The 23,549-nt window shown below is 40.8% G+C and overlaps 1 protein-coding gene across 1 annotated transcript in view; it reads left to right on the top strand.

The window, feature by feature from the left end:
• The first annotated feature begins 14,547 nt into the window (after positions 1–14,547).
• cachd1 (cache domain containing 1) overlaps positions 14,548–23,549 on the top strand; it is a 73,148-nt gene continuing 64,146 nt past the window's right edge. The window contains exon 1 of the mRNA XM_029500690.1: positions 14,548–14,799. Within this exon, the coding sequence (XP_029356550.1) occupies positions 14,548–14,799 (252 nt within the window). The remainder of the gene's footprint in view (positions 14,800–23,549) is intronic.

A 23,549-nucleotide genomic window follows, 5' to 3' on the forward strand; every position in this document is an offset into this window, starting at 1 on the left:
CCCGTATTAGTGCCTCACAGGGCTAAATTCACATGATGTATCTCAAAACAGGGTTGCTGTGTTGAGACTTGCTGCATAACATTTGACACATCAGTTTTACTTTAAAATGAGTCTTTTCAGAAGAGTGTTGGAGTAGAAGCAGATGATAGATACTGAATATTCTCGCTGTATTCTCATCGGGCATGACACACAATTTGGGCCACAACAAGGAATTTTCTCCTTGGCCCTCTGCAACATCTGCATCTTTATTTTTTCAAACTCTTCCTTGGTGGTCTTAGAAATGTACGTGTCAAATACGATACCCACAGCAAAATATGGTTTTTGCGATTAAAAACAATTGCAACATTGCAGAATTTCGTGAATATTCCCCTTTCCTGGCATAAGGGAGGCTAACTTTGCTCCACGGCAGAAGATGAAAGGTTTATAACATGAAAAGGACCTATCCACAGTATTTAGATAATTAGATCCTGATCTAGTTGCCACTCAGTTTCATTTCGCTGGGTCAGGTGCAGGTTATCAATTGATGTCCTTAATTGTTCTGGCAATTGCCTCTTTAGTCAGGAAGTCCGACCAAAGAATTAGCAGACATCGCTTATGTTAAATAGAAGATTGTGCTGTATTATCACTGCAGTGGGGAAATTTGCAATTAAAGTTAGGTTTAAGCACCCAGCTTTGCCAGTGCCATCACAAACATAGTTAACGGCTGATAAATGATTTTCTATCCTTCCTCTTCATGCCCTCGCCCGGTGAAATGCGCCATAAGGATGCGGTAGGTAGCTCACTCTGTTTGGAGTAAAAAACTCACTCTCAGTTAAACAGAAAAGCACATTTCATGCAGGTGTTCACTCACTTATTCATCGGCAATATTATAACTACGCCCATTTGACATAATGCACAGCGGCACTAACTTGACTTTAAACTGAATGTTTTGTCCAAGTGTGGCTTTTTACTCGACTGAACAGAGATCTGACAAGCCTTTGTTGCATAGAGCCTAAAAACATTATAGTACAGCCTATGAGGGCTCAATGACTCGAGAGACCACTCAGTTTTGTGGGTGTGTCGAGTGCTGCACTCTAGATTCAATTGGTTAAACATCTGGCAGAAGATAAGAGATAGATATCTTGAGACAATAACAACAGACATCTGACAGATTATGTCATGGTCCTAAAATGAAGCATTACCTGGTCATTAGTGTTCCAACACACTACTGCGCTGCAGATAATCTGCCCCGCCTCTACAGTAAGACCCACGTTTGGTGCACTCGTGCTGCATGTTTCGTAAAACAGCCCACTCACCAATCAGAGACAACAGATGCATGCAGATGCGTTTGGTGTTACTGGACCCTTTGAGCCTTTTACCATTTCCGCCATCTCCAAATAAAACAGGTTTGCAAAAGCATGATGTACGACTTGAGGACTAAAAGATAGGCTGGGCTAAGGCAAGTTTTGGCCCAAGCCCCACCATAAAAGGGCTCACCTTGCCACTGCCTCCGAGAGCAAACACTTGGTGACAGAGAGAGAAGCAGAGGCAGTGAGATCGACACAGCAAAGGGATGGAGAGAGAACAAGAACAGGCGGTAAGAGCGTTGAGGGAAAATTTTATACAGATGGCGTGTTAAATGTTGTTTTATAATCAAAACAACTTTGTGATCTACTCAAAAGTACATGTGTACTAGGTACGTGTAAGCGTTGTGATGAAGAGAAGTCACCACCTACGTCTGTGCGAAAGTCTGCCAGATGGACAAGTCGAAAATGTCTGATAAACACACAAAGCGTACTGACACATAGGCTATGCAAATGTCAGTAAATGTCAGATTGTATAAAGTTATGAGATGTTTTTAAAAAATCAAAAAAGGAAAACCTTGCCACGATCAGATCATCAAAAAAAAAAAACAAAAAAAAAAACAAAAGTCACCAAGTCAGTGAAACATTAAATATAATAATAATATTATAATAGTGGCAGAGGCAGGCTGAGCCCCCCCAAAGGTTTGATCCTAGAATCACCGCTGTGAGGGTTTCTGATTTTTGGGATTATGTTGGGTTCTGCTGCTTGACCTTCTGGCCTTTAGTCAGGCAGTGGCCTGCCTCGACAAGAGGATGCCATGAAAAAACAAAACATACAGAAAACATGCAGTGACTATAACCTGGCAGTTCTAAATGTGCACTAGTAAATATTAGCAGTTGGGGAGAAGAGGAGACCACAATGGGAAGCGAGTCGTAATGTGGAATGATAACTAAAGGGAACTCCTGCAGCAGCAGGTACTGAGCAAGAACATTCAGCACCTGTAGGATAGACACAGGAAGGGACAGGACAGGAGGGAGAAACACAGACTACAGGATGAGACAGAGGTAGAGACATATAATATAGTATAAAAAACAATCAATCACAAAAAAATATATTCAGACGATCTTTCAACAATTAATATAATCGGGAGTTACAAATATGCAATGACAGCTTTTTGGCCCTTCAGCATCAGCAGCAAAGCAATCAGATTCAATTGGCTTTCTCGACCATTACTCCCGCTTGGCCGCTGTAGAAGGCATAAGCAGAATGTTGGACTTTGATTCACCATAATATTCACTAATCCGTCTTCAAACACATGATTTCTTAAATATTCTTGTGGATAGTACATCCAATATGTCTGTTTAGTTGGTAGAGTGAATTTCTTTTCACTCCTTTCTCCTTTGCTTGAATTCCTTCCCCTCTTCACTCCCCTTTTATGATTTCTCTCAATCTCTCTCAATCTCTTACCCCACAGTACTTTCCTTTTCTCCTTTTCTCCCTCTCCACCCAATCCACTCAAACTCTCTATATAATAATCCATCCATCTTTGTGCCGGAATGGAGGTCTAATGCTTTCCATCTGTGTGTGTTGCTGGTGGGGCTCCAAGGGCAAGGCCTGCCTCTTTTTATTCACTCCCCTCTCTCCACTTCAACTCCTTTCCAACAAAACCCCGAGTCTGGTTCCACTCAGCTCTAAAGTCTAAAACCCCTCTCCATGCTGGGGCCCCATCTGGCCTGGGGCAGGAGAAGGACTTCAGTGGGGCCCCTGGATTTGTGCAAGCTGGATCCTGGAAATTCTGGGTCATGATTAAATGAATGAGTAATCCAATTAATCACATACCTTACATTTCACCCAGAATAGCTTAAAAGACGCCAAATAATCCACAAAGAAACAACTGAAATGTAAATATTTCACATTCATTTATATTTCGTATATTTGTTAAAATTTAAGTATATAAGTATTTAAGTATATAATTTAAATTTAATATATAACTGTAGATGGCTCACAGGTGTCTTTAGAAAAATAGAAGTTTATGGGATGTAAATCTTGACGTAATCATTTAATTAGCCAATTTACAATGTAATATACACTCAAGGACCTCTTTGTTAGTCATCAAATAAAAATGAATAAATAAGTCAAAGGCACTCAGACTAACCCATCTAAATGTCACACCTATTCTGAAATAACTTATCTTTTTATGAAATGTCCAAAGCTGATAATTATTTTCTAAGCGCAGATGTATTTGGTGTTTTAGTTTAAAGAAAGATAAAAAAAAAAAAAAAAAACTGAAAATGGATTATCTGAAAATGTACAATGCAAAAACAAGTTAGAGAGTTTCATAGGGTCTCAGTAGGTTTTCAGGTAGCATTAAGAAAGGAATCATTAAAAAAAATAAATCGATTTTTAGCATATCATTTTCACTCTCATTCAGATAACAGATACACTTTCAGAGACACTTTCTGCCTTGTTTGTGTCAGACTGCTTCCATCACCACACCCCCAGCACTAATGCTATGAAAAGCACTGTAGGAAACAGGGCTAATTCCTAATGGAATATCAAGGATCAAAGCATTTTAAAGTCATTTAAGTAATTTTTTCAGGCTTAAGAGGGACTCGCTCATTCATTCGTCTTCTACCACTTATCCGTTTCCAGGAGGGGGGCAGGAGCCAATTCCAGTTGTCTTTTATTGTTTTTGCTGTGCTTTTTTTTTTCTCTCTTTTGTCGTTGTGGCGACTAATAGGGATCCTGAATAAACAATAAATAAGAAGCAAAAAATGTGAACACATTGTACATTGGATATTCTGAACTACACTATTTTGTCTATTTTGTAATTCTTATTTGCTGTAGAATGGCTTATATTACTTTCCTGTTATTATATATAATATCATTAAGTTATCACAGTTTATTAAGTAATTTATCAAATAAAAGTAAACGTTTCAACAAAGTTCAACAGCCTCAGCTTCTCTGCAGCTTTATGGGTGCAGCCCAAACTCTGCAGGAGATTTTACAGTAGAGTGACATCTTGTCATCTCAAGTCCATCCCTAAAATTACTGATGCTTTGGTTCAACGTATTGCTCTTGGGACATTTAAACCAAGTTCCTGATATAAAGATATAAATTCAGATTATCAGTTAAAGAAGCAAAACCTGAGACTCATCCAACTTCATCCCCTACAGTACATATCATGAGAATTCTTGTTAGGGTGGAATTCTGCAGCAAAAGAAGCCATCCGTTTTTAGCAAATTAATGGAAGAAATGGTTTGAGGGAGATTTTTCTTTTTTCTTTTTTGCTTTGTGTATAGCTGGTAGCGAGCTCTTCGTACTGAGAATTGCTACTGCTTTCATCTTTGATGTTACAATGTGACCAAGGCATTGCCGCAGCCTCAACAAAACTGCCTTTGTGGAAAAGTTCTGATGATGATTAAAAGCAGTGAGTGAGTTGTGCAAATGATTTCCTTTTCACTGTGCAGAATCGCTGAGCTCAGACATGCAATTGTGATTACACTCCATTTTCTTGCTGATAAAGGTATAAGCAGACGCCTTTGTAGTGTCAAAGCAACAGCAGAAGAATTGTTCTGTCAGTAAAAAGAATCATTTTACCTTTTGGAAAACATGCATGTTGCTATGGCTAAGGCTGAGATGAGAAGATTGATAGCTCTCACTTCATCTGGACCGCATGCACAAGTTGTACATCCAGTACGATACCACCAGCAGTGTGTTAGCTTAGCTTAGCATAAAGACAAGGAATAGAGCAAACAGCTATGCTGGCTCTGTTTAAAGGTAAAAGGCCTGTAAAGCTCTTTAATTGAAATGACTAAAGGGTTAATATCACTGTCATGGCAGATCGGATTGCCTGCAAACAGCAGGAAACTGGAAGCCCTGTCTGCTGCAAACCAAATTCATTTTAATAACATTTCTGGCACCTCAGGCACTGCCAGATTTTTTATTATTATTATTTATTTATTCACCATTGGACAGAGCCACGGTCACTTTTCCCCCAGCTCCAATCTTTATACTCGGTTACGTTATATGGCCGGTGGTCAGCATCATCTTTTCTGCAAAGTGTGTTAACGCCTTTGGCAGATTGTAGACACGTAATTGGATACAATTCTTATTGTGCGTACATCCAAACAGGCTAATATACTGTATCAATTTAATGATTTAATGGTTTCAATTGCAAAACACTTCCTTGGTGAGAGATTACTGGGAGGCTTTCTACCTGTATCTGGAAGGCATTTGTTGAGGATGCATAAGCTTTTAAAAAAAAGTGAAAGCAGAGATTTGTGTAAACAGTATGTGGATATTCAAATGAACATTTCCTCTTTACCTGTGTGAGACACAGAATTGGAAACATGATGACACAACATGGCATCTTGCAGTACTCCCCGCCTTCGCTTTCCTTTACCTGCTCGCATCTTCCGCTTACTGCCTCTCTCCTCTTCCTCTCCTCCCCCCACTCCTCCTTTCATCTCCTTGCCTCTTCCTCTCCTTCTGCTGTCCTCCTCTTTTCATCTCTTTTTCTCTCCCCTCCTTCTGCTTTTGATTTATTTTTTTTTTCTGTTCTTTTGAGGTCTGTGTCTGTACTTGCGTGAAGCACACACACACACACACACACACACACACACACAAATTCACTTCACGATCACATCCATTTAAACACTCAAGCACATGAAACAATATTTCTCATTATCAGTCCCGACCAGCAGGCAGCTTCATAATCACACTGTTTGTTTCTGTTTGTTTGTAATGATGCAAACAACACACACACACACACGCGCACACACACACACACACACACACACACACACACACACACACACACACACACACACACCCATCGCCTCTAGTTTTCCGCACACATCTTTCATACACGAGCACACTGAGTCACATCTTCTTTACCTCTCTCTCTGTCACTTGTTTCTCTCTCTCTCTCTTTCACACACACACACACACACACACACACAGATATCAAACACGGCATTGCAACAAAGCCACAGCCCCAGTCCTGAATACAGCCAGAAATAGCATTGGGTTTGACTTGGAATCGGCTTAAGTCTTCAAAGGGAAAGATTTTTGATGTAGCAAAGGCAGCAAGAGAGTGAGAGGGACATACGGGGGGAGGGAGGGGATGGGGAAGAACAGTGCAGATCTGGTTGTTACATCCAGCTGTAAAAAAAAAAGGGGGTGGAGGGGGGGGGCAAAAAAAACTTCAAAGACTCTCGTTGCCATGGTAACTGTATGGTGCCTTCTTTAAAGCCCCACCCTACTTCCCCCTCTGCTCAGACCCACATACATGTGGCAAATGTATTTGTGAAAACTGAAGGCAATAGCAGGGGTGGACTGGGTGCCCACTTAGGCCAAAATGTATCTCCATTGTTCTTTTTAATGGAGCGCTCACTATTGCATTGCGTGTTCAGCAGATATCGTATTGATCAGCGTAGTGGTGTGCGCCGTTGGGGTTAATGAAAACCCAATGGGGCTAGCAGCTAATGCTTTAGGCTTCTTCTGGGAAATGATTGGCTTAGTCTTATCTGGAATCGCTGCAGCCACTTCTTTGGGTTTTGTTTTGTTTTGTTTTTCTGCATTGATGTTTGGACTTGCTCTCTGTAATTATGACATGCCAGTGGATCCAAGTTCCATTTGTAATCAGGCCGATCTCCTAGTATGTCTTTTTGTTTTCAGTGATGGTGTGAGCCAGATTTTTGTGTGTGTCTCTGCTCTATTGTCGACTTTAAAATCGATTTTCAAGCACCGGCTAAACCTTCTTTCAAAGATAAAGAGTGGAGGAAGACACACTTTCTTATCTGTTACTTAAGCATGATTAAGTAAAATCTGCATTATTACTGTATAGTAATCTATTTTAAATTATGTGCAATATGTGCAAGTGCATAAAGATACAAGGTACAAAAGCACCCATTATACATTGAAGCTGCTGAAGGTAAAGCTAATTTTAAGTACATTACATCCTGGTGGTTACGGCTGGATACATCTATAATAAATTTATTATTGGCTTATTATGTGATTATTTGCATAACTTTTGAATTTAAAACTGGCAAAATAACTTAAGTTGATGGAAGTTGTTTCCAAAATGTGGTTAAATATAAAATCCAATAACAAATGGAACTCAAGGCCAAGCAGCTCATCAGCTTTTGAGTAACTTTCCTGAGTCACACTGTGCCACTGAAGACTTATACAAAACTGCAAAACCACCAGCCTCAGGAGCACTCAGTACATCTATTTTCTGCGAATGTAATTACACTCACAACAGGGTATTTAAAATCATAGGCTAATCACTCACGTGTTGTGAGTGTAACGTGTTATGCAATGTAAATGCAACTGGTTTTCTTTTTGTTTATTTAAATGTATTTTGTTGGTAAGGACTACAGGCACAAATGTTTAATAGAAAGGTCTGCCCAGTATGCCCAGAAAGCCTACTGAAGGGTGAAAACCTTCAAATGAACTTAGAAGGGTTTTGAAGTCAGTAAAGATTATGTCCAACTGTGTCCCCAGGTTTGTCTGTGACCTCTTAAATAATGTGAGCCTCGCTACCTTTTTGATCCATTTCTCAGCTCCTCTTTTCTTTTGCCTGACTCTGTCCTTCTTTCAGGGCCATGTGAAGCACAGGGGTCTGTCATGCATTAAGCAGAACTAGGCCCAACTAGTTTGTCCCCAGAGCGTTTCCTGTCTGCAGATGGATGGCTGCAGAGAGACTAGAGGCTGAAAATCTGAAAAACTAAAACCAGCAGTGAGTTCCCATCAGCTGGGAACTGGGAGGTTGTTTACATTTGAAATGATTTCTGTTTTTACCATGGGGTGATCACCAAGGCGCCATGGTCATAAAAAGAGAAAATCAGGCTAGTGAGTCAGCGTTACTCCTCTGTACTTGTGTGCTAGCAAATGTAATTGGTGTTTATTTAATATTTAAGAGGGCAATTTTTTAGGTGTCTTGTTTAACGCTTTTACAGCTCTTATGTTGCACTATTGTGTTGCTTTTCTTATGTTATATAACCTGGAAGAGCTTTTGTGTATTTTGTTGAGCTCTCTGACTAGACATGAAAGGACAATATAAGACGATTTTCCTTAACATGATGATGCTGGTGTTATACAGAGAGGGGGGTATTGAGAACAGCTGCAGCCAGAACATTTCCTCCGAACGGTTTGAAGCTGAACCAGGAGCAGCTGGGGAAAAAAAGATGCCAAGAACTGCGGTTAGGCATCGTATCAAGACTATTGTCGTGCAACCTTATGTCTCAGCTCAGCCACAATACCATAATAAAGTTATAATTTTACATGTTAATCATCATATTTTATTTTTGTACCTCGCTTGAAGTGAGACATTTCTTATCCATCCGTTTTAACATGAAAAGTGACCACATGCTTCCCATCCAAGGGATATTTGTGGAGTGGTTATTCACTCTTGCATGCAATATATGCAACAAGAAGAGAACTACATCTGCAAGAGCCACAGAGCAACAAACAGCAGTCTGTACAGAGAAAAACTCAAATTTCATGCCAGCTGGAGCGGGCAGGAAAGCTAATTCTTGGTTTGACACTATCCTTCTTCATCTGAGACACTGACTTCATTTTCTTCCATGAACCAAATTTTCACTGAAGGACCATGTTTTTGTTTATGTCGTTAGGGGAGATGCCTATTTATCGAATCAACAGAAAGAACTCTAAATATTGAGTTCATGTAATCTTCGTCTACTCAAAATAAGCCCTAAAAATCAAGCAAAAATGGACAGTCTGGAAAGCACAGGGGTGCTTTGACCGAAATATTCCTGTGAGCTTGTCAAAATGTTCACAGCGACCAGGCTAACATGCTGAAGTTCATCAGGTGCAGTGTCTGCCACACTAACCTTATACTTATACTTATACTTTAATGTCTGTATGATCAAAGAACAAAGTCATGGACATTAAATCTTTGACTTGATGAAGGGAACATTTATGCGTAAGATAGTTATCATGGGAATTTATGCAGCTGTTGAGATTTGGAATTCATATTTGCTGTAAATGACAGATATGAGACATGTGATAAATGGGTCGCTGCCGTGTCTTCAGAGCTTATTATAACTCATTTGTTAATTAAAGCAACGAGTAATGATGTGATCAAACAAGTTCCCCTTGCATGCATATGTAAAGAATTTTCCTATTGAAACTCTCAGCAAACTATTTCAGTGACAAGAAAAAAAGAAATAGATGAGCGTAGTCATGCAGTGTCTGTGTAGACGGTGTGTTTTGTTCTCTCTCGGCTGTAGAATTTATTTGGATGGCCTCTCCAGCACATACGCTGCTGCGTGCCGCTTGTGTTTCCGTGGTCATTTCCACCTATTATTTCTTACTTGCGCACCATACCTCCTGTGTTATGTAAGGCACTTGTTTTCTGGGAAGAGTGTTGCCGTACAAGTCTAACAAGCTTCCACACGTCAGTATCAGCCCTTGTGTTTACTGATTATTGGAGTAGGAAATTGTCATGCTCTGTCAGTGGCATTTGCTTTCACTATCTTGTATACAACATGCAAGGATCCCGTTGTTACTTTGTCAACTTCTTTTGCACAAAGATAGCAACACTAACACCATTCTGTGTTTATATTTAGAGGTGTTTAACCTCACATTATTTAGCCTCGAGTTGCCATTTCTAACGGTAACAGCTAATAGTAGATTCAGGGCCAAACATTTCCTGTTTACATGTAAAAATGTCACTGACAGTCTTTGAAGCTAGATGTGAAATGCCAGAATCTTCCTTTCATGCTTTGGAAATGACCTCTCTGCATCTTAGCCCAGATTTTGTTTTAATACATTCACAACTCCTGAATCCTGGACTAATCAGCTGCACTTTCCATTCTTTTATCCTTTATCTTCCTCAACCAGGTGGCTCTGTGGGCTTATGTTAGAATTTAAAGATCATAGTCCTGTAAAACAAATCCTTCTGTCTCTGTTAATGAAAACCCCCTAACAGCATTCTGGTGTAATGAGATATTTGTCTCTGAGTACAGCAGCAGTGTACTTTTCGCAGAGATATGCCAGAGAGGTTTTGGCGGAGCTGAAGTCTGACAATGATCCAAGAGATAAAGTGAAAAAACAAAGAGTGTAGCTCAAACTGGTTCTGTGGCTATTTAGGGCATAGACTCCCATCTGTGATAGCTATTAGCCCAAGTATTTGTAAAAGTGGACTGATTTGGGGACCTTATACTCACCATACCGGTGGATGCTTTTTTAGAAAGTGACCGTGAGACTCACTAAAACAATCATTTTCAAATGGCTTTTCAGTTGGTTAGCCTTATTCTCCATAACGTGGGAAGGACATAGGTTCTTGTCATCACACAAATTAAACTGGAATTGGCACTGAAAGAGGAAAGATCTCAGTTAAGGTCAATGTCAAAAATCATAGACCAATAAAATCAAAGTATATGATCCATATCTGCCCCAAAATTGTATGGGTTCTTTTCATGCCTCCGCCAAGTCTGGTGCAAAAAAGAATTTTTTGCATGATAGAATTCCTACCCAACAATAACTAACATGCATGAAAACATGAGCTATTTGGCATAAGAGACAAATGTTCCCCTGTCTTATTGAATCTGAAATGCAACTCTGACCCTGACCTTGACCCTGTCCTTCGGCGGGGTCAGGATGAGATCTTTGTGAACAGTGTGTACCTGATGTAGCACTACACACATTCACGTTCAAGAACACAAGCACATTTGTGCACAGGCGCATTGCAGATGTGGCACTAATTAAGGGAAGTATGCTTTTAAAAAAACCTCAGAACTCATAAAAGCATCTCTAACTGAGCTTTGATGAGGTCAGCCTGTGGCTCAGAAATTGACCAACTGATTTTAAAAACTTGTGGCATTTAAATTTCACGAGTTATTTTGGTCTTCTTAAAATGATGTTAATTTATACATTCTTTATCATGTTTCCATAAGGATCTTTACAATGTTTCTCCTGTGCAAACATCTAATTCAGGAAATGAATTCCCTTGATTTTTTTTTCTTTAATATATATAATTTCTACCAGTGGCTTGGCTCATAAAAAATGTGCGACTAAACTGCTTTTTGTCTTGGTTTGCCTGTTGAACTGAAAGCTGGGGGTGGAACACAATCCCTGGAAACCCAGGAACTGATAATGCATGTGGTTCACGCACGCCATTGACCACTCAACAAGCATCCGTGTGTTTGTAAGTGTCTAAAAGCATCTGATGGCCATGCAAACATCTGATGGGGTCTGCAGCCAAAGACACAGACAAGAAACCCATTCAGGAATGTAGAAAAAGTCTAAAGTCGAGACCTTCTTTCTTTCAGCAGAGCACAGCAGAGCACAGTCTGCAAAGCTGACAGCTTATATGCGCAGCAGGGAAGCTGCCCATATAATAATGGGAGATTTTTAGACTTGGGCTTTCCTTCTCTAAACACCACTAACCAAAGCTATTTATTCAGTTGACAGATGATATTTCATTTAAGAGGCACTGAAGTTGTTTTGGCTCCGTTGTGAAACAATCGTGATGAGCAGGCCACTCCATCCTCTCTATGATCAAAACTATGACTAGGGTTGGCAGGGTTGTCTGGCCAACTGAAACAGAAAAATTATAAATATATTGTGTTTTGGGGCTAGCCAACTTTCAATTAAATGAAAAATGAAAAATAATCATCACACAGCTAGATGCTCACCGCATGATGTGAGACCTGCTTCTCAGGATGTTCCAGAGATAGTTTTCACACATGCTTGACATTTACTTTGTGAATTTTTGCATTTCAAGTTTTACTTTGGTTACTGCAACACACTTCACAACTATACCAGTGGTAAATAATTGTTTCTCCAGTGGCCTCCCATGAATGTCTGAGTTGACGATATATTGACAATTAATGTGCCCTGACAAGTTAAAGACTTGGGAGACTCTGCTGGTGCGTCTGGTCTGATTGACATGCAGTATACAGCAAGCAATACAATGCCACCTGGGGCCTCATTACATGACTACCAGGGTCAGGCAGAAAGTATGTTTATGATCTTAATCCATCTGTCTATCGCATGTCTCTGCAGGCAGTCTTGAAAAGCAAAAGACAGATCTGGCATGATATAAACTTATGTAATTACTTCTGGCAAAAAAGCTCAATATGAACAGGCAGGACCAGACACTGAGCTGCACTGTGGCATTCTGTAAATCATTTGGGATCACTCACAAAAACTCACATGAATAGAAGGCTACATTTTCTACCTCGATATAAACTGACAGTTAAACCGCAAACATCAGTTAATGGGAGTGGATTTGGCAGCCGAGGAGTTACGTGTTGCTACGGCAGTCTCACATTCATTCAAGACTCCGTACGTGAGTATGAATAGCATAAGATAAGCCTGGATATTGCGGGAATTTGAAAAATTTTTTGGGGTTTATTTGATAGTTTGCTCTTCCAACAGACCTTCCGTGCCTAGATGCACTGTTGGTTACCCAGAAATTCTCCAAAAAGTTATAAAAATCAGAGATGTCTGGGAAGAGGCCAGCTGTGCAGCTGCAAATCAAATATACTCTGCAACAAAGTGAAAGAGCGAGAGAGACAAGAGAGCAGTGATTCGAGGTCAGATGTTGGATGGGTTGAAGTGCTGTTATGCATCATTGGCCATGGCTATGAGATTTTTCACTAAATGAGCTATCTGTCATTGTTTTGTGTGTGTGTGCGTGTATTCATTTACAACCAATCACAATGTGGAAAGACCAAATACTCACAAACCATTGCTCTTTCTCAAAGCTGTTCTGCCAGAGTCAAATTAAAGCTGCAGTGAAACCATGAACTGGATTATTCCAGCAGCGGATTTTTTCATAGTTAATTCACTCAGTAGCTACTGTTTTATTCATGCTCATTCAAATGTGCAATGCTTTTGTTTTCCCACATAACTTTGTTACCTTTACAGAAAAGGTGAATCTATCATGAGGACAGGCTCTCTGTCTGCCTGTATGTAGCCCACTTACATGTAATCTGCTCTTCTGGTATAAAACCTTTTTTTTTTTGTTTGTTTGTTTAAAACTAAAGGACAACCATGTTTTACAACTGTATATCACAGAAATAATTATTTGTAAAAAAAAACAAACAGCAAAAGACCCTTTTGACAAAAGGCTACATCTCATGAAAAAAGGGAAAAAGAATAGGTTATGAAGGGCACTATCATGAATAAAATATTTTTAGAAATCATTCATTGCAACATGGACCCTCTGGCAAAAGATTTTCACATGCAGTTGACATATTAATTTGTTCACTCCATGACAGGTTAGAAGGGCATAAACAGTTAAAGCACTCTTATGTTTCACAAGACATTTACAAAAAAAAAATATATACAATGAAATGAGGGGTCAGTCACTGATACAGCCCCAAATCTTAATCCATAATTAACTGCCTGTTCTTTTACACATACAAATACAAAATGTATATGAAAATACCCCATGCCATTGTTTTAAATGTTAACCGTGGGTTAAATTGTGGTTTTGGTGATTTTTTTTTTTACTGTGTTGAGAATACAGCAATTCACTAAATAACTGCTCTAATAACTCAACTGTAAAGAGTAATCAAAACAGAAAAAAAAAATGTTTGCCGTGGAGGAAATGTGGGTGGGACTTCGCAAAACCTTTGCTCAGGCCCTGCTGGCTGTAATAAAATAAATCACATTATATGAATCATGCTCAGGTGAATTATTACAAAATATCCCGCGTATACATAGAGGTTAGTTTGTGGGTTATGCGTCACATGCAGGTTTTAATAGGTTGGCTCTTAGGTGGTTGTGTTTTTGTTTTTGCCAGCCTAGCTGGAGGACTAATAAAACCCGGATCCATCGGATCCATTGATCCACAGATCCAGGCGCCGGTAGGACTCTGTGGTGTTTCTCCGCCTCCCACTTTCACCCCCACTGTGGTGATTCTCCAGCTCACACACACTCACTTTGCCAGACTTCCAGGAGTTGGAGCGACCGATCGAGGACGTAACACAGCCAGCCTGAAACAGAAGAAGAAGAAGACGAAGACGACGAAGAAGAATAACGCCGATTCTTCTCCGCGCATGGATGTGTGTTCTTTCCCTTGAGGGATTTCGAGGAGGTGCGATGGTTTGTGCGGGCAGAAATGTTGGAGACTCTTCCAGGAGAAAAAGAGCCCACGTCCTCAACGCTGCAAAGTTGTAAAAGTTGTTTCTCTTGAAGTTTTTTTTTTTTTTTTTTTTTTAAACTCCACCAGCAGATCAGACTCCGCGTTCCTCCCCGAGCCTGCAGAACCCCACAGCCATCATGGCGAGGCGGACCGGCGGAAGATCCGCGGTTTTAACGCCGAGTACGCGCGCCGCTTTCCGGGATCAACACCTTCGCCTTCCCACGGGCTTCTCGGCTGTTTTGTCGTGGCGCTTGGTTTTAATCTGCTCGGCTCTTTCTTGTGGATATTGCGGAGCCGAGTCGGAGTTTTCCATCTTGGAAGAAGCGCAAGTTTTGTCCGATCAAATGAAGAAGCTGTCCTCTCAGGAGCTGGGAGTTTTTACCATGCAGGTAAGGCACGGAGAGGTCTTTCTTTTATCGGCCTTTCGTTTGCTTTGAGGGGATTCACGCGGCAGATCGAGCCGAAGCCGCTTTAAAAAAAATAAATAAATAAAAATCCCAAAGTAACTCAGACAGGGATTGCTGAACAAAAAGACGGTAAAATCGAAGCAGCACCAGGGAAAAGTTAAAAGAGCTGTTATGAAAGAAGGATCCGTTTAGTTGCCGGTGTTGACGCTTTGAAGTTGGGACGCATTTATCTGGGACACCAACACGCTGGAGGTTTGCTCTTTCTCATCCATCCTGTGTTTCACTTTCATCTGCTTTATATATATATATATATATATATATATATATATATATATATATATATATATATATATATATATATATTCACTCGTTTGTGCAAATAAGACATGAGGATTATCTGTCACCCATAATGATCATCATGAGCAGTCAGCCATAAAGCAACATTTCATTGAGCTCACTCTGGCAGGTTTGGCCCCTGTCCCTCAGAAATGGCCCCAGCCTGGTACAGTTAACCGTGAGAAGGGTCATGAATTTACTCCTGCTTATAAAGGTGGACACATTGCTGTGTTAAAGCTAGTCATGAGGATCTGAGAAACTTGGGTCCACTGAACAGGACTGCAAGAGAGACTGCAGCCTGAAGTCCATTCAGAAAATCACCGTTTGGACACAAGCCAAACTGACTCACTGTGTGAATAAATACAGACAATCGGATTCAGAATAGAGATGTTTTTTGGCTTTAGCTGGATTTCATTCTACTTTCAGCTAATGTTTCTGCTGGGTAATAGTGTAGTTGATGCGATGTCAGAAAATAAGGAGCTCTAAGGTGACACCTTCAGATAAACACATTCATCGGTGAACATATAAAGTTTACAATTATTATTATGGATGTTAGTGATCATTAAACATGATTTGTTTTAAAGAAGTCACATGAGTCATGGATGGGTGTGATGTCTGCAGTGCTGGTGTCGTATTAGTACCAGACACCTTTCACTGATTTGATTTTTGTTTTGAGCTGATTATTTGCTTAGTTGATATCTACAGTTGGTGTGGAGCAGAAATTAAGTGAATACACCAGAGAAATTAAATAGATTTTCTTTTTCTTCTATAAGCATACATGACTGACTGTGCCGAGCTGTACTGAGTCACCAAATGGTTGGAGGAGCAGGGTGCTGCCAGGGTGCGAGAGGGGGTGGGGGGAGGTTTAGCACTTCAGAGGGAAAGCAGCTCACAGGCCCTGAACACAGAGGCATGGCAGCAGGGGGGCCCAAGCCCCAAATGGTGTTTCATCTTCTTTGCCTCCACACAGAGCCGCCTTCATCCCAGCTCTGGGAATCGGCTTTGAGGGCTTCCTCTGATCCCCCCCCCTGCAATAGCCTTTGTCACCACTCGTGGCCCGAGCTTCTGTTTTTGTTCTTTTTCTACATTGTTTCTCCTCTTCCTATGTTTTTAGCTATCATTCTTTAATGGCAGAAAAATTGAATCCCCTCCTCTTTCACTTGTCGTCTTTTATTTCAGTCTAAGCCATTGTTTTGTTGGTTTTTTTTTTGTTGTTTATTTTTTTTCTCCATAGGGAAAATTGTTCTACCAGCTGCTAAAATGCAGTTAATGCAAAACAATTATGGCTTTTGTCACTCTCACTTAATATTTCATGACTCATTTCAATTTCATATTGCCTGACAAATTATGTAACTTGAATTCTGCATCGTTCCACTGTGTCGTGGGCTTTGAGACTATGATGATGTTGTTCTGACTTGGCGTGAAGATAATGGGAGTTTGATTAAAACAGCTTGATTTTGGTGGACAGCTTTGCGTGAATATAAGGGATCCAGTAAATATGGCCTGCTATGGTGTACTGCTAAGATATGTCAGCTGAACTGGATATTACTTTATATTCCTGTCTGATTTGCATGTTCACTTACCTCAATAGATTTGTCAATGGTGTGATTTTTTTTTTTTTTTTTTTTTTTTTTTTTTTTTTCCCCTTCCCTTTCCTCTTCTTCCCTCTTCACCACAGATTTTTATCCAAACTCAATCATGGACTCTCAGCTGACATTCATTATCTCTTTAGTGCTGCAGTATTTCTAATGACGTCTGAAGGTTTTGCCATCAAGCGACCATCCTAGCACCTCCGTTTAAACCGTAATTCTAACCCTTTCCACTCCACCCCTCATTCTTTGGCGGATGTGTAATTTGAGGCTCGCTTTGCCAGGACTTCAGTCAGTCACTGGGTCAGCCCTGCTCAATCTGTCATTGAGTTACTCAATTATCAGGGGACATGAGTGTCTGGAGTTGACAGGTCAACTTCTCAAAGCAGAAGCAATTCTGCTCCTGTTGTCTCCAATGAATTTCAATTTCACTGTGATTATTGATTAACTGTGGAGGATAAAGGTCCATAACAATTACATCAAAGCATCCATAAGTCAGAGCCGATGGGTCTAAAGATGTAAAAATAACTAGTAACCATTCTGTTATCTGACTGGAGTAATTTCAAAGCATCATTGCTGGACATTTTCTGCTTTCAGCTTCTAAAATGTTATGATCTGGCTCTTTTCTTCTCGTTACCTGACAGTAAAATTTTCTGATTGATTGAAGTTGATCAGGAAAAAACGCAGGTTTATTTTACATTTGGTTTCTTAATCAGTTTGTTAGGTAGCATGAAAACGATTCCATTCAACAGTTTACTGTTTTTCTTTGTATCTGTGCAAAGGGATGCACCAGCTCTGGCCAGGTGTTGAGTCGGCTGATGCGCTCCCTTGTTGGCTGGCATCGGCCTGTTGGCGGGTGGGATGGTATTCACCGGGGGCAGTGGCTGGCTGATATTGGCAGGTTCTATCCTTTTTGCTGTGGGCTGATGTTGGGGGAGTGGGGGTGAGTATCAACCAATGCCAATGTTTAGCTGCTGTATTAGTGCATTTCTGTTGCTGTTGCTGTCTGGGTCTGACCGTCCAATAACCAAAACATCATCCACAGACACAGGCAAGTTCTCTTTTACTGATGGGCCGATTAGATTAATGTTTTCGTCAACAAGGGGATTTTGGCTGATACCAATGTTTTGGCTGATGTATCAGTTTCTCCCTTATTTGGACTTGTGTGCTTGAAAATGCCTTTGCATGGCTCTTGTTGAGCTGTTGCAAATTCATACTGGATGTTTTTTGTGTGCGCGCGCACTCATGTCTTATATATTTATTTATTTTTATTTTGATCTTTGATCTTGTCTTCGGCAACGTGGACTTGAAGACTGTTGGACGCTTGAACCTGAAGGCAAGGAGAAATCACTCACTACTGTGTCAGAAGTCCAAGACCCCATTTCTTTTATTGCGAGGGTACTTGCATACTATGGCGGATTATTTATGAAGGAAATATCGTTGTGTTAGTTTTAAGGATCATAATCCACAGAGAAGTACCGTTTGTTATTGGGGCAAGCTTGTTCAGTATCCCCAGCCCCCTAATTGAATATGGATAGTAATTTGATGACGGTGCGAGTTTTTGCAGGGAAAGAGAAAATTGGGGTAGCTGTGGTCCTTTTTATTAAGCTGTGATATACTGAGTTGGGTTTGGTCCATTTGTTTTCTTTCACTTGAATGAGACAATTTAATTAGATTTGTTTTATGTCCATAGATATCTTTCTTTATTCTACCTGCCTTTATTTGAACCTTCTTATTTCCAGTTCTCAGCTTTCTCTTTTGTCTGTCTCTTTGGCTGTGCACACATTTTTTATTTTTTTTTTATTTTTTTCTTGTCTCTCTCTTCTCCTCACTTCACATCGAATCCGTTGCAGAGACAGGCAGATAGGTAGGAGGTGGATTTGAGGATGTACACGGAGACATCAGAATTCCTGCTAGGTTCTCTGCAGTGCAGCTTCAAAGCCTTCTTGCCTCTTGCTGCATTGCCTACACGGCTGTGTATTCAAACAGTCAAGGTTATTCAGCGCCTTGCAGGCCCTTCGCTACATGTGGGACTATTACTACCTTTCGCTCATCTTCTACTTTGACTTTGACTCCATATTTCTCTTTGCTTTGCACCATTGCAAGTGTCCAATTATTTTTCATTTATCTTATCTAATCTCTGCTCATTGTGGGATTTGCACATGCCAACTGCATGCTCAACTGAATATGTCAGTGTGTATTTCACAGGCTCCATGATGATGATATTTTTCCTTTACAGCAAAACAGTTTCAAAGGGCAATTGAACACTTGTGTCTTAAATATATCTCTGAGCACATTCTTGGACTCGTCTTGTCGAGGATATAATGGGGCTCCTTTGTTACTCTCCCCTCAGGTTACAGAGGTTATATTATATAACCAACTATTTCCAGTTGGTCAACATGGTTAGCCAAGCAAAAGTGAGGGTTAGGGTTAGGGCGTCAGAATCCGTTTGAGAATAGAAGTGAGTAAGATAGATAAGAGAAGAATAATTATCTGCATGTAAGTGTGCCAAAGAAAAAGAATCAGCTAAGAAAAACTTCACATGTAATAAAAGCTTTACAGTGGAAACAGGACTTTCAATCCAGAATGGACATCATTCTTCCCATGAAGAGCTCAAAGCCATCTGTCTCTGACACAACCGTGGCACTTGATAAGAGTGGAAACGTAAAACCTCACTATGAAAGAAAGCACAAAACTTTGGAGTGAAAACACCCACTCAAATCAAAACTCATGGCGCAGAAAAGTAATAAACTTAGCGCACATTTAATCGATCCACAAGAATCTAAACTCACTCATTCACTGCCTAACAGCTTCCTGGATTTTGGGTCTGTGTGTGTGTGTGTGTGTGTGTGTGCGTGTGCGTGCGTGCACTGAGTTGAGTTTTGCTTGGAGACCCTTCCTGTATACTTGCTATAGTGATCTATAAGCTACGTAACCAGACTCTCTCATCATTAATTATTACACCAGAGCTTAGTCTCAGTATTTGTTTTGCACCAATGAACAGTGGAATCCGTTGTGAGTCAGGGATCAGTTTTACTTATGACAGGTGTATTGCTTTTTTCAGCATCTTTTTTTTTTTTCGGTCATAAACAGTGAGGTGTCTCGGTGCTTTATAAGCCCCCTGAAGCTTTGTTGAGCCATCTGCACTCCCCCCCCCCCCCTCCCTCACTCACTTTGTGATTAGATTCTTTGTTGCTGCTGATACTTAAGGAATTTATGACTTTTGTTTGTATATTTGCTTCTCTCTGTCATCCGAGCTGAATTTAAAATTAACATGGTAATTGGAGTGACAGGTTGTTTCTGTCTAACCATCCATCTTCTACCACTTTTTCCATTTCTGGGTCGTGGGGCTGCTCACATTGAGTGAGGGTGGGGTACACCCTGGACGGGTCAGTCCATCTCAGGGCCAACACACAGAGACCCACAACCGCTCAGACCTACAGACAATTTAGTTAACCCAAACATGATGTCTTTGGACGGTGGGAGGAAACCCACACAGGCACAGGGAGAACATACAAACTCCACACAGAAAGGCCCCAGGCCAGGAACCGAACCCACGACCTTCTTATTGTGGGCCGACAGCACTAACCACTTCGCTGCCGTGCTGCCCGTTCCCATGTAACCTTCTTTCCAAAATGAACCCTAAACATGGTATTGTTACATTGAAATGAAGTATTTTATTTATTTCTTTTTTTGTATGAAAAAAGCATGGCTTTCTGCCAACAGCTGCAAAGTCCCACAGAGACGTCTGCAGCATTTTAAAACTTGGCGTGACTTCCCATATCGGTCTTTAAAATTCCTGGCCTGTCCAAAATCCAGGGAAACAGCCCAGTCCTCTCGACTGTTACCTTTATCTTCCCATCACAATGCAGGAAGAGAACAGAAGATAGGGCCCCATTTTCTTAAAATGTAGGGCTGCATGTATGTTTTGGTCTGAGTCCAACCGCCTTGCACCACAGTGTCTCCAAACCCAACGCTCACCAGACACAGTGAGGTCCCCAGACTTGTTGGACGAGACGGGGGATCACGTGCTGCTGTCAGATGGAAACCTTGTTGCTCCTGAACTGGGGGGAAAACATACAGCTGTTTCCAATGTTTCTGTCTCGAATTTTTTGACTTGTTGGATCTTATAACTCGTTGGTTTCGTGGAATTCGCTTTTATGAAGTATAATCAGGATTGGTCATTTTTGCACTCATCCTACATCTCATCATCCGTGTCATCCCTGCCCTAATGGGATGAGAGAGATATTGGCGATCCAAGAAACCTGTGATTATTTATACTTGAAAATGTGTAAAATTACAGCTACTCTTCACCCATTGTTGAAAAATCCAGAACCAGTTTTATGTTAATATAATCCACAACTGACTATTTGTGGATATAATTTGTCTAATGTTAAAACTGTAAATTTTAATATCAGCCAAATTATATCCACAGAGTCCTGAGCAAATATTTTGTCTGACCTGATCTTTCTTTGAATCTACCAAACAGTTTCACTTTTGTCCATTTAGAAGAAAGATATGAGGGGAGAACCATTATGAGGTTATGTTTTCTTTTTCTTCAGTGATTTTGGACACAACACAACTCCCATTCATTTCAATCAGAACCTTTTTTTTTTTTTTTATATATCTATTTCTCTGCCAGTGTAAATGCAGCCCAGTGCACTGTCTCTTGGCTCCTGCTGGACTGTGGTTTGGGATGGAGCATGAAACTGATGTTCTCCCCCTTCTGCAGCAGCTGTTGTGGTTTAAATCTGCCTGTTCTGTCACGGCCAGATCATTTATCTGACCGCTTTTTGATCTGTTTCCCACATTTCTCAGTTGAAGTAGGTCTCTTCTGTTTGTCCTTGACTGAAATTGGTTTTGCAGTATTTTCTCAGCTTCCTCGGCCTTGTCTTCTTTGTTTGCGTTTTCCTTCTATCACTATCTTTCCCTGCGCGTATCTCATACCGACCTGCCCTGAAATGCCAGGTTCCTCAGATGTTAAGAATCCAGATAGAACGTTGCTATCTTAATGGAACGCAGTAAAATATGGCCTGATCAGGGAAAATACATTTTTTTCCTGCTGCAGACATCCTGTTGCCGGCTTTACTTGTGCTTGTAATTGTGTATAGAGTTGAAATTATTTGTTGAAATGTTTCATAGTCTATTACCAACAAAAGAAAAATAAATATTTTCATTATTCATCAATTTTCAAGCTTTTTTCACGTGCCTTTTATTTAATATCATTGTAGTTGGAGTCTGTCGGTCAGACAAAATAAGCTATTTGTAGCAATCTCTTGGGCATGGCCAATTAAGGAACAAGCAATCACAAGTTGCAATTTTGTGTTTTGTGTTATAAATTTCGCCAAAGAGCGAAATATGCTATCACATATTCTGATCTGATCTGTTACACCTTAAGGCCATAAGTGTGGTGTCATCTCTCTGGCACTAATAACTAATATTTTGTGTCTTGAAGTGAGCCCCGTTTATCCTCATACAGCCAAGCCCTCTGGGTTTTCAGTGAAAGTAGCTAACTCTGTCCTCGCCGTGTAAAAGAGGAGAACTAATTAACTGGCACTGTTTAATCAGCTCATTCGCTCTCTCTCCCACTCTTTATCTGCCTTTCACCATCACCCCCTCTGCCTTGTCATTCTTCATACAGCCTTACTCTTCCTCCGGCACATATCCTCAAAACTCTCACACACACACACACACACACACACACACAGCGATGACAAATACACTCAATGAGAGACAGAGAGAAAAGGATCTTTATTAGTGATCCAGGCTTTGTGTTCTTTCTCTTTTTTTTTTGTCTTCTGCAGATTCCTGCCAGTGTTACTTAGTTAGCTCCCAAAGGGCTTGCCTGGCAGTGTGAGCCAAGGGACCTCAGGCCACCCCTCAGCAAGTCAGTCCCTTCACTCGACAGAATGGGCGAGACTGAAAAATGAACTTTCCCTGAAAGAGAGAGGGAGAGGAAAAGGGCGGGGGCTTGTGGTGAAGGCAAGGGGCAGTGAGCAAAAAACTCATTGGAGAGGGCAAGGAGAGTGGAGGGACCAGTTCCCTCCCCCAGACACTATGCATTTGTAAGGCCCCCCCATCCCCCTCAGTATGCACACACATTCGTGCAGAAGAGGCTTTGCATTCTTGATGAGGAGCGAGTTTGAGCTCCTACTGTGGAGAAGCAGATCAGACAGCATTTCATGCCTCTTTTCTCTTTTCTCTCTCTGTTTATGCCTCCCTCCCAGAGCTCTGGGTTGCATACACAAACTCACACTAAACCCAACCTTCACTCATGAGAAGCACTGTCTCCAACGCTATCTCAAATTTCCATCCAGATTTTATGCCTGTTTGCAGTTTTGTTTTTTTTTTTGTTTTTTTTTTAGTATTTGCATAGGGGCAGAATTTCAGGTGAAGATCTGACTGTGCATATCCAGTAGTTTGGTTTGGGGTTCTTTGTCAAGGCAGAGGGCAGCTAAGGATGCAAACATAAATGCTGAAGTAGGCGCGGGGTGGTAAGAATGATAAAAGAGGGGAAGAGACAGTATGCATTAGTGGCAGCCAAGAAACGGCAAGTTCTCAAACTGTGGAATCTCGCACACGAAGCACCAGCCTCTGTCACAGCGGTATTTGTCTTTGTCTCTGATGGCGGGGAAATTATATGATGGTTCCCCCACACCAGGGTCATGGGGCTGTGGAGGTCGGCTCAGTTAGTAGACTGAGTCTGAAGTCTGAGATTAGATTTCCCTCCTCACAGCGATGCATAAGCATAGCCTGCTCCAACGCAGAACCTCTAGAAAGTTTAATATGCACTGGAAATATTTGCAC

Source organism: Echeneis naucrates, chromosome 4 (assembly GCF_900963305.1).
Source record: "Echeneis naucrates chromosome 4, fEcheNa1.1, whole genome shotgun sequence".
NCBI classification, from domain to species: Eukaryota; Metazoa; Chordata; class Actinopteri; order Carangiformes; family Echeneidae; genus Echeneis; species Echeneis naucrates.